Source organism: Rousettus aegyptiacus, unplaced genomic scaffold (assembly GCF_014176215.1).
Source record: "Rousettus aegyptiacus isolate mRouAeg1 unplaced genomic scaffold, mRouAeg1.p scaffold_m13_p_2, whole genome shotgun sequence".
NCBI classification, from domain to species: domain Eukaryota; kingdom Metazoa; phylum Chordata; class Mammalia; order Chiroptera; family Pteropodidae; genus Rousettus; species Rousettus aegyptiacus.
Window position 1 is genome coordinate 139333185 of NW_023416295.1, and position 14275 is coordinate 139347459.

General features: G+C 36.3%; 1 protein-coding gene across 2 annotated transcripts in view; it reads left to right on the top strand.

Annotated features, from left to right (window-relative positions):
• Window positions 1–1065: 1065 nt before the first annotated feature.
• The window catches only part of SYT10 (synaptotagmin 10), a 55426-nt gene continuing 42216 nt past the window's right edge, over window positions 1066–14275 (top strand). For both annotated transcript variants that reach the window (XM_016121526.2, XM_016121527.2), the window contains exon 1: window positions 1066–2446. In XM_016121526.2, coding sequence (XP_015977012.2) covers window positions 2296–2446 — 151 coding nt within the window. In that variant the 5' untranslated portion in view covers window positions 1066–2295. The remainder of the gene's footprint in view (window positions 2447–14275) is intronic.

Below are 14275 nucleotides of genomic sequence, written 5' to 3' on the forward strand. Positions count from 1 at the left end.
CTGTAAGTAGAATAAAGTACTCATTTTGTCCCCCCACACAAGTTTGTTCATATAGTAAATATGAAAGCACAGCATTGCACTGCAGTTTGTTTTATGTGGGCCTGTCTGGATTGTGGAGGCCTGGAGGAGCAAGGACAATTGTAAAGGGCCTTATTAATGTGTGTAACTTCACTTCAAACATACAGTAGATATTTAATATTTTTTAATTGACAGCAAAATTATTTCTTTAGTCAATCTGATCTAAAAATCACCCAAATCAATGTGTATAAAAACTAAGCAAACGAAGCCTGTGGATTTTAGTTTGTCTTAATTCATGATAAAAATAGTCCTAGTTATACCAATTGTCCTATGAATCAGGTCAAAATGATTCAACTAATGAATACTTACCTACTGGAATGCTATGCCTAATATTTATAGTAAGCCTTTACCATGGTGTCCTTACAGAGGAAATAATTTATCAAACTGTCAAGCAGTTTAAATAAAACTACCCAGGGACATGGTAGTCACATTTTGGTGGGCCTTTTTCCATGGGCCTCTCAGTGGACCCGCGTCATAGTAACTGGAGCCTCGAACCGTTGCCCAGCCCCTCGTCTGAGGGCTGTGAGTACTGAAAGGGCTTATACCTTGTTGATGGCTTCTTTTGCTGAGAAGAAGCTTTTTAGTTTGATGTAGTCCCATTCATTTAATTTAGCTTTTACTTCCCTTGACTTTTGAGGTCAAATTCATAAAATCCTCTTTAAGTCCAAGGTCCTTGAGTTTCGTTCCTATGTTTTCTTCTACGCATTTTATTGTTTCAGGTCTTGTATTCAGGTCCTTAATCCATTTTGAGTTAATTTTGGTGTGTGGTGATAGACCACACTATAGACTAGTGGTTACCAGAGGACTATAGAATAGTGGTTGCTAGTGGGGAGAAGGATAAGGGGGAAGGTAGATGAGGTAAAGGAGGTCAAATATAGGGGGGAAGGTGAAGTGGGTAAAGGGGATTGAATATATGGTAGCTGAAGGAAACTGAGCTTTGGGTAGTAAACACAATCGAATATATAGATGTCAAATGATAATGTACACTTGAAAATTATATGATTGTATTAACCAATGTTACCCCAGTAAACTTAATTAAAAAAAAAATTCTCATTTTACAGACCTGAAAGCAAGTTTTTCAAGGCTAAGCAGAGGTTTCTGTGTGTCGAATTTGATTTTAACCTTCTCCTCTTTAATACTCATGCCTTTTCAGTACTTAAGTCACTTGCAAAAGTGATAAAAGGAATCATGTTGTGCATTCTCAATTACCAATTATGGATTAATAGCCAGAATCCCGACTATTAATACAAATAATATATTTTGTTTTGTGATTTAAGAGGGTTAAACAATCTTTTTTTAAAACAGGTAACAAATTAAAATTTACCTATCCAAGTATTTATGCATAAAGATCTCTTGGGTTAAATATTCTTTGTCTAAACCATCATCGTTAGAAATCATTTTTAAAATGTTTTCCAGGGATGTCTTCTTTCTATGGACGTCTGACTTGATTATGCATAGAGCTACACTTTTTAAAAAATTAAAAAAATTTTAATTTAACTTTTTCAGTTTGTGTTCAGTTAAAATGACTTTCGGAAAAGTAGAAGCGGATAGAGCACAGAGAATAACACACATCTGTAGTGAAGTTCAAGGGACAAGGGGTTTCTGGTTGGGGAGACTGAATCTAGGAAAAGTACAGACAAAACCGAGATTCTCCGCCCCGCTGTGCGCCAATATGAGCCCCCTGGCCTCAGCTGGGGAGCCTAGCCGAGGCGCCCGCTCGGATGCCAACCCCTTCCCCAGCTGACTGCAGAAGAAGGGTGCGCGTTCCCTGGCGGGTCGCCCTGGCCCGCGCCGGGTTGCGATTGGACGCGGCGCCTCCAGGCGCCTTTCAGAAACACAAGCGCTCTGGGAAGAGGCGGAGGGGGCACGTTCTTGCGAGTCGAGGGCTTTAGCTTTTTCTCGTCTTCCCCCTCCCCTTCGCACTACATGCCGGGGTTCTCTCTGCAGCTTGCCTCCGCTTGCTCGCGCGTCCAGGAGTTGGCGCAAACCCCGCCGCCGCTCGCGCGGGTTCCCGCCTCAGCCTCCCCGCCTTCTTCTGCGCGCTCCGCTCCCGCCATGGAGCCAACTTGGGGCTCCTAAGAGTTGCCGCCTCTCAGCTGCGCGCTCCCCAGCCAAAGTCGCCGCGGGCGGGATATGGCTTAGGGCGCAAGAGGGGTCGGCCTATAGGTAACGGCGAGGGGTGAGAAGTCGGCTAACTGAGGAAAAATAGGCCAAACGATGAGTTTCCACAAGGAGGACGGAGTGAGCAGCCTGTGCCAGAAGGCGCTGCACATCGTCACCGAGCTGTGCTTCGCGGGCCAGGTGGAGTGGGAGAAGTGCTCCGGCATCTTTCCCCCGGACAGGGGCAGCCAGGGAGGAGGCAGCACAGGTAACCCGCGGAGGGCTCCTCTCGCGTCCTCGCGCCCCGCCAGGACCCCGCACGCTCCCCTCCCTGCTTTGGTGTCTGGCGCCTCCCGCGCGGCGCTGGGGGCATCTTTGGGACGCCGCTCCTTCCTACCTCGATCCTTTTCCCATTCATCAGCTGGCGACTTTGAGCGCTGGTTGCCCCGGTTTTCTCTCATCTCCACCCATCCGGCTCCTTCCACTTCTCTGGTCTGCTCCTTGCCCGCCGGCGGCGTCTGGCTCCCTGGCTCCCGCGCCCCCTCGCCGCGCTCTCCCACGCCTCGCGTCTCCCTACCAGAGTGGAACGGCGAGCGCGGGCGGCGGCGCCAGTACCGCTCACCCAGCGCTACTCGCGGGGTCCGCTCTCCTACGGGACTCGGGCTGCCCCGGCCTATCCCGGGGGTCACGGATCGCGCGGGCTTGGGGAAGGGGCCGGGCGGCACTGTCTGTGCTTGGACGCTGAGAACTGTCTTGCAAATGGGGCTGCGGTGGCCTCCAAAGGCAGCAAAGATCCCGGAAGGGGTAACCCGCGGCTGCGACCTGTTGAGCACTTGACAGTTTCTAAAACCCTTTAATTTATATGATTTTCTAGGGCTTCATGACAAAGTTGGTAAAACAGCAGGGATTATTAATCGTCCATTAGGCGATAACTAAGACTCAGGACACATTTAGGGTAATAGGAAGAGAGGAGAAATCCTTTCTACACACACACTCTCATATACACCCCAAAATATAGGCATCTTACCCCTTCAGGACACTTGAAAAGAAATGGGGCAGAATGGAGGTTATCGATCTTCAGAAATCTGGAGGTGAAAAGAAATTTTAGGTGACCGATTTTTTTTTTTTTTTTTTAAAGAGGGAAGCACTCTTTTAGGGGCAGAGGTTTTAGCGACCTGCGCCATGGTTTGCGCAGCCTGTCATGTTATTCACATGGGAGAGATGGACTCTGGATTTCTGGGCCGCGTGGTTTCAGAGTCCCTTGTGAGGGTCACTTGTTGCTTTGGGAGATTAAACGAACACTGGTTTCGTGATTTTCGACACTGGGCTGGAAGGCTGCCATTCCTTTAGTGGTGTCTTATTTTTTCCCCTTGGCTTTGCTATCATTTTAGTCTACTGGCGGGGCTTTGTAGGTTGAGGGTAGCCAGAGCAACAAGTAAGAGCTGGACTTCTAAGCTCAGGAAGGAGCGCGACTGCAGTGAGTCCTGTGTGCTGCTGGGAAGGAGGCGTGGAGGGCACATCCGCTCACTACCACCACCAAAAACAAAGGGAGAGGGAATGGAGGTGGGAATAGATTTGGTTTAGCTTTTATATACCATTATTTAAATAGAATATCTGCGAGATTTTCTAATTCTCTGATCCTGGCAACAGGAACCAAGAGAGGCTTCAGTCTACACTTGGCAAAACAAGGAGATGCTGCTCCATGGACCTTGGAGCAGAATGATACATAATTGGTGCTGTCCACGTGCTGGAAACTTAGACATTTTGCTAATGTATAACCACAACGGTCTTCTTGTTCAGTAGGTATTACATTCCTATGAATGTATGAAACTCAGCTATTACTAGAAGCAACTGGATGAACATGGTAAATATACATGTTATGCGTACGGTTGCTAGGCATGAGATAAACACTCATTGTGTGACCTTTAAATCCTCTTTGGTGATATTGGATAAAGTCTTCTGAAATGTCTTTAGTAATTTAAATGCTAAAGATTCAAGAAGGAGTACAATGGAAGAAATGAGAGTATTTAAAGACCTGTTTTGTTTTTTTTTGTCATTCAACAGTAGATGCTGTGGAAAAAAATAGTAATTTTTCCTCCTCCTTCCCTTCTTTGTAACCATACACCAAGTAGTGGTTTCCTGGGTCGCAGATTGGCTGATGATGAAAATTCGTGGAGGTTGGAAACCAAAGAGTACTAGCCTCTAAATTTTTTTAAATACACAACTCTATTAGCTTCAGCTAAAACAATACTGTATGAGTTACAGAAAGGGTCTAAGCTTGCCCTAAGAGCTATAAGTAGTTGTCATCCTAATTCTTTTCGAACTTTCCCTTGGGAAACAAAGGGGGTGATTAGTCTAAAATAAATACATGAACACTTTTCTCCCCTTAAGGGAAAATATGTATAATTCAAATGGGGTATTTGATTTAAAAATGAATATATATTGAATGGCTATCACTAGAGAAGACACTTTTATAGGAAATATAAAGATTAACAAGATTGCATTACATTTTCCATTTGTAAATCTATGCACCAGAAATCTATGTAAAATACTTTAATCAGCAAATAAACTCTGGATATCAAGAGATATCTATGAAATAAATTCAAAGGTTATTTACCAAATCTTTATTTATATTAGCCACTCAGCTTCACGTTATGCTTTAAAGTAGTTATTCTTATAACATATTCATTTGTGTCCCTTATCATAGGTCCCAAAATAATACTTTCAGTAGGTGATCGACTTCTACTCACTGTTTGTTTAATGAGAAACACATCCTTGGTAGGAGGACAGTGACATTGAACGGTACGGTGGTTATTAACTTTGAATGTTAATCGGCACTGCCCAGATGGTGTCAGTTACTCTAAGGTTGCAGTGACAGTTGCAAGCTTCCAGATTGTGTTTATTTTTAGATTCTTTCACATAGGGTAGAGACAGAGAAATTCAGGTAATCCCAATTAAAGTCGTTCTACATTAAAGAAGTTATAAATCACATATATATGTAAGATATCCTGCTGGTTTTTAAAATGCCAATAAAGAGCAAGCTTCACCATCCTCTTTACCATAACAGCAGTAGCAGCAGCAGCATAAGTGATATTGACATTGAGGATCTACAAATCAAGTTGATCAATCTCGTATTTCAGTAAAATTTGTGAAGACTTAGACTGAAGCCACCAATACTAGTTAATTTACTCTTGAAATAATTTATTACAGAGATTATCAATGTCAATATCACTAATACACTAAAAAGTTCATCATGTATAATTTTTAAAATCATATTTTGCAGTCTTTTTTACCACTGATTCTCCTCTTCTTAAACAGGTATGTCGCTCACTGAGTTTATCTTAATGCACAATGTGATTTAATACTAGAATGCTTAGGAAAAATACAAAACAGTATATTGGCCTCAAATTTTATTTTTCAGGTACATTGTGACTAAATATACATAATAGTTTTTAAACTAGATTTGGGTTCATTTCCAGTCAGTCTTTAATTGCTGCTTCATATCCAAATGCTTATGAGATTTTAGGAAACTATGTAGTTTGAAAGACATAACTCATAAATCATAGCTAATCCACTCCACTTAAGCTCCCAGTCAATCACAGCTGTATAGACCTAACTTTAATTTAAATATCTAAAATAAACATTTAATTTGTCAATGTTTCGATCTTGCATTTTACACATTTAATTTTGGAGTAAAGTTTTTCTCTGTGATTAAAGCATTTTAAGTCTATCATAAGTTCTTAATATGAGTGAGGGGACATCATAGGTTTTCTCTACAGGCACAAAGCAATGATTACTCAATTTACTTATAATTTTTATATCACTGTACTACTGAATTTTACATATTCTAATGATTGTATAAAGAATTACAAGTCAGAAACATGGTGGAAAATTTTCCTTGAGACTTGTAGGTTTGGAAAAGAGTAACTGAACCACAATGAATTCAAAATTATAAACCCATTTAAAGAAGGATATATGAGAGGATTTTTTCCTTCCTCCACATTGTCACTCCACTGAAGAATGACCCCCTTCTATTATTCTAGTGTAGTTTTATTTGATCATCAATACATGTTGTGTAGGGTCTCATTTTCTCTAGGGATAAGAGATGACTACCTTCAAAGGCCAAACAGGTCTCAGCAAGCATCTAATTTTTTAAATTCTGAAACATCAATATTTTGGCAGGATTATCAGGACTTTTTTTTTTTTTTGCCTTAATCTTCTTTTCTCTTGCAACAAATTAAGATCTTTATTTCCTCTTTATATGAGCAGTGATTCTCTGAAACCTGATTATTATGTTTTCATATATAAAGTTTATGGCTATGCATTTTATTCATTTTATCACATTTTCTTTAAAATCCAATCATCATTATAATTTTGTCTTATGGAAAAAATGGTCATTATTTGGGACACATCTGCATTCATTACAAACTTTTTTTGTACAAAATTCTGTCAGAAGACAAACATTATCATAAATGTTTAGCAGAATTTCCAAAGCCAATTAAAATTATCTATATTTGAAAATATAATTGTGGTCTTTCTGATCTACATTTTATTCTGCTAATGATGTGCTTATTAAGTCAATAGAATGTCAGCTTCTTGAAGGCAGTGCTATGTTTACTGTTTTATCCTCAGTGCCTACAAAAATCTCTGGTTCCTAATAGACTCTCAATAAATAATTGTTGAATGAGTGAATAATTAAATTAATGAACTTATGTTCAAAGAGTCTCAATTTCCTTATTTATAAAATGATGGGTGCTGTTTAATAATCTCCAAATCCTTTCTAAAAATAAATGTATATATTTGTATCTCCAGTATCTGATACAGCTTCATATTTAGTTATGAAGCTGTCAAAAATTAGAGCACTTAAGGCATATAAAATCTAGAATATAATGAGCAACATACCATGAAAAAACAGTGAATACCATGGCTTAATTTGTATGGTATAACAAATGTACTGAGTTTACTGAAGTTCTAGAAAAGTGGGAGTGTCTTAATATATCCATTTACAGTGGTAAAAGGAAAGACTTAGTTTGCTTAAGTAGAAAGTAGCTTGGGAAAAAAATATTATTCAAATTGCTCTTAGTCATTCTAGTTAAAACTGGAAATCATCATTTTGCACTTGTGAAAACTAAGGTAGGAAAAGTTGGCAACTTCTCTTCAAATCACAGGTAGTTATTGATGGAACTAGGATAAGAAACCAGGGCTCCTTAGATTCTAGGTTCAACAAAAAGTAGGAACATTCCTATTCCTAAGAGCATTCTTGGTGCTAAAAGGCACCTGAACAAATGTTTGTAAAGATAGGCTCTAAACTATTTCTATATCATTGACTACAATTAGTGATGAATAAAAAGGTATCAATAAAATTTCTCAGTGTGTAATTATGACCCAAATCCCAAACTTTCTTTTCATTAGATTTGTTGTCATCCAAATGTAAGACACAAGGTCCTTATTTTTCTCATTTGAGTATATGCATGCATATGCACTTAAGTATACACAACTAAATCTTTACTTATATTCTTGGCCAACTATAATTGATTTATTTCAATACCCAAATCTTGTTAAAGATTTTAGTGTGTTTTAAATGAAAAACTTTTAACTCATAAAATTATCCTTTATATGTTCATGAAAAATCCTGTAATGAAAGCACATATTAGATTACCAGTTAAATTGTTTTTATTCATTTTTAATTAGAAAAACAATATGTTAAAATCTCATTTGTTCTATTCTCCTACCATATTTTGGCTAAGTTAAGTAATTAACAGTTCATGCTATTATTAAAATTCAGTACTAAGATCATTGGAGGCAAAATATTACAGTGTAAAAAAGCCGAGAATCATCTGCTCAAAGATTCCAAAGTATAATTAGCATGAATGTGTCAAATAAAATTAGACCTCCTGATAGGAAATGTTATTATTAAAGGTCAATAAATTATCTTGCTTGTTTCTAATTTGTACAGTACCAAGTTCCTTTATTGGTGACCAATTTAGAAATAAATCCCTGGCTGAAGACATGGTTTCTTGTTATTATCTAACATGATGTTTTTTTCTTCATAACATTAAATATCTTAAGTAGCCACTGGTACTGTAAGAGCTGACATTAACGTAGCTTATGTAGACTATAAGAAAATACAATAAAATATATATGTTATATACATATAATATATAGACTTTTTTATTTCAATTTTTAAAAATTTTTCAGTTACAGTTAACATTCAATATTATATTAGTTTTAGATGTATAGCATAGTGTTATACATTTATATAATTGATGAGGTGCTCCCCCTGATGTATGTATCTTTACAGAATTTGCTGCAATGGCCTCAGAACTAGAAGGGTAGAATCATCCTGGGGTGATTGAGGTGGAGGAGTGGAGGAGAAGAGATAGAGGAACTAATATTGATAACTTTTTCCCCCCCATTCAGGTGGATCCTGAGGTAGGTTATGATCTACTGTCTAATGTTCCATTATTAAAAAGAAAACATTACAGTTAATTTTTAAAATCTTGTAAAAGTCCATTTGTCCATATGGCAGAATTATTTTAATCAAAGACTCTTGTTTTCTCTTCAGTCCTCATTGTTTCCTTAGTTCTGTTTCAGTAGTGATAGATTTACAGTAATAGTGGACAAAACGATATTTAAAAAGCTTATTATCATTTTTGATATGTTTCAGTTTGAATTACTATATCAGGTGTGGTATTAGCATTATGCTTTTATTCAACAAATGTTTATTGAGCACTTACTATGTGAAAGGCACTGTCCCAGATATTAAAATGTACTGGTACCATTAATTAAATGCTGTGCATAGTTGTTCAAGTTGATTTAGATGTAGAATTAATATACAATCATAGATTATGAATCATTTACTTAGTAATGAACATATGTAAAGATTTTAAAAATAAGTTTGGGTATGGGAATATCATATCGGGTACCATATTCGAAAGCACATTTGATTGAATCTAAGATGCTATCGATTATAAGATGCTCCAGTGTCTTACCTGATACTAAGAAAGAAAAAAGAATGTTGCCAATTAAAGACTTAATGCTTTCTGATAGTAAGGAATTTTTATTTTATACTTATGAAAATATCTCCTTTAAAACTTAGACATAGATTTTAAAAATCATGTCATATATCGTTATTATACAAACAAAAAGGTAAACAAAATAAATAAATTGGTTAAGGTAACTTTAAAATTAAAGTTTTGAGTCTTCTTAACAGCTTTTTAATTAGAATTAGTGATGCCTTTGTTATTTCACCTATTATTAGACTCCATGCCATCAAGAGTGCTGTCAATAACATTAATGATGCACTTTTTTCCTTAAAAGGATTCATTAAAAATAAAAAGGCCATTGATGTTGTGCTCTAAAGCTAGCCATTCAATTATGAGGAATGTGGGCAATGTTGCCAAACTCATCTGACGCTTCCTTTTCCCTTTCAACCCAGCAAAAGTTTGATTGTATGTGCATCAGTTTTCTCCAGTATTCCCTTCCAAGTCACTGAGACTTATACTATGACTTTCAATGACACTGCTTTTCCTTTAGTGCATACACAGAGAAAACTATGACACCATTACTCCCTGGCTATTAGTGATTGTAACAAGCCATTGAATGAATGGTCATGTACTGGATTTGTAGATGAGGAAGAGACTGCTAGTTATTTCCCAGTATTCACTGTCTCCTTCTATTTCAGAGTAATAGAGTCTTTTCTTTTTAAACAGTACATGGCAGAAGTAAAAAAAAAAAAAAAAAAATTTTAAGAAACTCAAAAAGGACAACTGTTCTAAGCTGCACCAGCCATAGGACTAAGCTCTTTCTGCCTGTCGGAATGTCCACAGTGGTGATGCCGACTACTCCCAGGTCGGGCCCTTAAAATGAAAGGACATTCCCTTACCTTCCCTTTTCCCTTGATATTCCTTTTCCATCCAGCTGCCTGGAATGTGGACATGGTAGCTTGCTATCTTGGACTTTAAGGAGAAAACAGAACCCTTTAAATAGAAAAACAAAAATATAGAAGAAATCAGAATTCCAGGCACCTTGAAGCTAATGAATCTGCCCTGGCCTGCTTGTGCTTGGACAGTTACATGAGAGAAAAAAACTTCTATCTTGTTTAAGGCACCATTAATATGGTCTCTTGTTATAGAAATCAGAAATCAGCCCTATTATAATCGTAATACCACATGAATAGTATAAATAAGTCAACTTCAAAGATAATTCCAAATTTTTGTCTTAGAGGCAGCTTGCCTCAGTTTTTTTTGAATACAAGTTCCTCATTGAAGTTTTATTCCATTCTTTCTCCACAGAATAATGCCATATTCATAGTCTGTGTTCAGGCAACAATGGGGGAACACTGAAGAAACAAAAGGCTTAGAATATCTATGGACTGAATTATAATTTATGATTTATTATAAGAAACCACACTTTTATACATTTTGAAATTTAAACAACTAGAATTTTAAAATGAAAAAATATGATGCCAAAAGACACAGATGAGAGTATCAGCTAAGGAAGTGTTAATTGAGAATAGAGAGCGTGCCAATTGGTCTATGCCATTCTGTGAGATGATAGCCATTTTCATGGGTAGTACGCAATTAGACCTGACAGTTTTCGTAAGCCACAGTGAATAGGACCACACAAATGTTTGATCTGGTTATACAACCTTTAGCAAAGTTCCACTTTACTAAAAGTTTCTGAGGAATTGGCAGTTTTTGGCTTACTTTTTTTTTCTTTTAATAAAAATAGTCTTTCCTTTGTTTTCCAGAACTGTCACTTTATTTTGAGATATTAAAAAATGATAAAAGAGTAAGACCTTTATAGAAAAAATGAGTCAAAGATATACAGTCAGACAGATAGATAGAAAGTGGTAGAGCAATGATTATGCATATGTATGTAATCAAACCAGAGTTTGAGCAATTTTAAACCTGATTGTCTTGTAGCCTAATCTAATTTCTGTAAATTTTATTATCTCTTAGTCTTATCAAGATATAATAGGATGAAGGTTATATAATAGACTTTTTTTATTATCCAAAGACATTGAAAATTTGAGCTAGAGAGAACGTATTCATTGAGGTTGCCTATTGCAATGGGTAACTTCAAAGTCCATGTGGAAAAGGCAAGCCATTCATATTTATCACTCTGGCCCTTTTCCTCCAGTGATCTCTTCTCCACTGTATCTCTTTTCTTTTATGATCATGCCAGACATTTATTATGCTAAACATATGCTACCTTAGAATTATAAATTGAGATATCTCAAATCCCAACCAAAAGTTCCTATGCTTTCATCTTTCTCATGTAGAAAATCCAAAACATTCACTTTTCTATTTCTTTGTGAATTCCTTGTCAGTAATCATGGCGTCGTACTTATGATCCATCCTTCTTCATTGCAATCACTTTCTCCTTTGAAGTTTATCACATTTTCCTAAGGAAAGAGGTACCTCGTTGATGGACAAATCCATCTGCCTCTCAATCCCTACTCCAAAGCAACTGAATAATTAAGTGATTTTAAAACCAGCAGACTAGTATCACTCTATTAGCACAGAATTTCAAAAGAACTCTCAATTTTGACCAGATATCTTATTTTCAAATTCAATTTTTTGTTCTCTACAGTTCCTACTTCAAACTTTTCCCACTCTACTTAAATATTCCAAACTATTTTCAAATATCACAAAATGACTGCAGTTGATCCTAACTCTTATGTTGAATAGAAAATACTACCCATAAACAAGCATTTACTTGACTTTCTACCCATACTTATAAACTTACCTGATTCCAGAACTACCCTCTTTTTCTTAAAAAAGAAGTGATCCAATTCTTTCACTTTGTTCATCCATTGTCACCTTTTATGGGACTTCACTATTAATTATTGACTTTGCTTAACTTTCTATCTTTTGTGTAATCATTTCTTTCTATGAGTTTGAAAACATACTTAAGTATTACACATCTTAATAAAAATAGCTTTATCAATTCCATGTGCTACTCTATTGTTCTTGCTCTCTTCCTTCCCTAAATCCAGTTTCCTGAAGGAATTATCTACTCTCATAGAATTCACTTCCTCACCCTCATTTTTTAATTAAACCACATATATCTCGTTAACACAACCTCTGTTTTTCACGAGTCTCATGATATTCATCAAAGATCTACTCGTTAATGGTTACTTGTCAACTCTCGTTTTAATTGAACTTTTTACTTTTACACTGGTGACCACTTTTTAAAATATAGTTTCTCCAAATTTCTGTGAAAACACATTGACCTGATTTTTAAAAAAATTCTTCTCCTTCTACTCTTTCTTAGTGTTTTATGCATTCAAGGCCTTTGTTCCTTAAAGTTATAGTTCTTTAAATGTTGGTGTGTTCAGGATTCTATGGAGGAGCTTTTCTCTTCTCTGTCATGAATTCAGATTCCACTATTTAAGGAAGTTCTTGCATTTTACCTTGAGTTGCAGTCATGCATGACCAGCAATTTACTCAAAATGTCTGTGTACATGACCACAAGTACTTCAAACTCAGTACAGCTCAAACCAGAATCGTGATCTTCCTTACTTCATCATTTTCTTCGTCTCTCAGTGTCTCACATTTCTGCCTTCAGTCTTCACACTCCTTTACTTCAACTTTGACTTCCTAAGTATCTCCTGAATCTGCTCATTTTTCCCATTTCAGAAATCTTCATTTGGAGCAACTATAATTTCTCATGTGGATGACTTGCAATCTGCTAACTCTTCTAGTTTTACCTCTTCTAGTCTGGCTTCTACTCATATCATCTCTCTAGCCAGAGTGTTTTTTCTGAAATGTGTATTTGATCATTTTAATAACTGACTTACACATGATTCTGGGGCTACTTATCTTTCTTTGAACTAAGTCCAAACTCAGAACATTCTTCCTGTCATGGTTAAAAATGTTGAATTGAATCAAAGTCATAAAAGAATCATTTAATACATTTTGATGACTTCATAAATTCTCCTGGATCCTCCCTTAACATTTTGATAGTTAGATTCTTTTTTATTTTGTTACACAAATTTCACTGAAAAAAAAAGTTGTCATGAAAATCTAAGTATTAGTTGATTTTGTTTTTCAATAGTTTTAATTATTACTCATAATTGCAAGCAATGTGAAAATATATAAAATATAAGAAGCTTGTTTTATAATTTTAGTTTTATTTTTTAGAATAAAGTTCTAATTAATGTATCTTCTTTCACTTGTTGCTATTGAGGGGAAATATCTTTTCCCTTGCTTTATGTTTCTAAATGGAAGGATCTACGAGATAGGAATAATCATGGAATCTTTGCCCACTCCCATCCCTAAGAAGTGACATACCTGTTTTCCCCTTCTTTGAAGTTCTATATCCTCAGGAAACAAATATTCTGCTCCTCCATGTGGTAATTGTATAGGATTGAGTTCTCATGGAGAATACCTGTGGAGCTTGTCCAGCCAGGCCTGTGACTGTATAAGCAAGTCTAATTAATTCAAGGTCATGTTTTAGCAAGTCCACTTTCTGATAGACCTAAGCTGATATAACCTAGCATTTTAATTGTTACCTACTTGAATACTATGTCTGTCTCATTTATTCTGAGCACAAATGGGTAGGAAAATGGAATGTTATTTATTAGCTTCCTGAACATTTATATTTCCTTAGAAATGTTGGTCTCCATTATAAACAAGTGCATTTCAAAACCAGATATCAAAAAATGAGTTTCTCCTTTTTTTTTTAGTAATTTATGGGTCAACATTCACTCCATACACAATCTATACCTTTGACTCTTTTTCCCTCAGTACTCTTGTTTAAAGGAAAAAAAATAATTAATAATCATAGCAACTCATTGTTGCATTTCTTGTGCAAATTATAATTTTAAATACTTTATTTTTTCTTATCTAAACTTAACAACATTCCTATGAAATAAATATAAATATCTCTCTTTTACTGAGGCTTTTAAAACCTGACTGATATTCCCAAAGTCACAAGGTAGTGTTGACATTTGAATCCAGGTCTACATTGCTCCCCAGCACAAGCTATATTAAACTATCTTCTTAGTAAGAGCATTTCTGTATATTCCCTCCAAATAAGTCAACTGTTAGTCATCCACCCACCTTGAAATCCATAGACATTTGAGTAC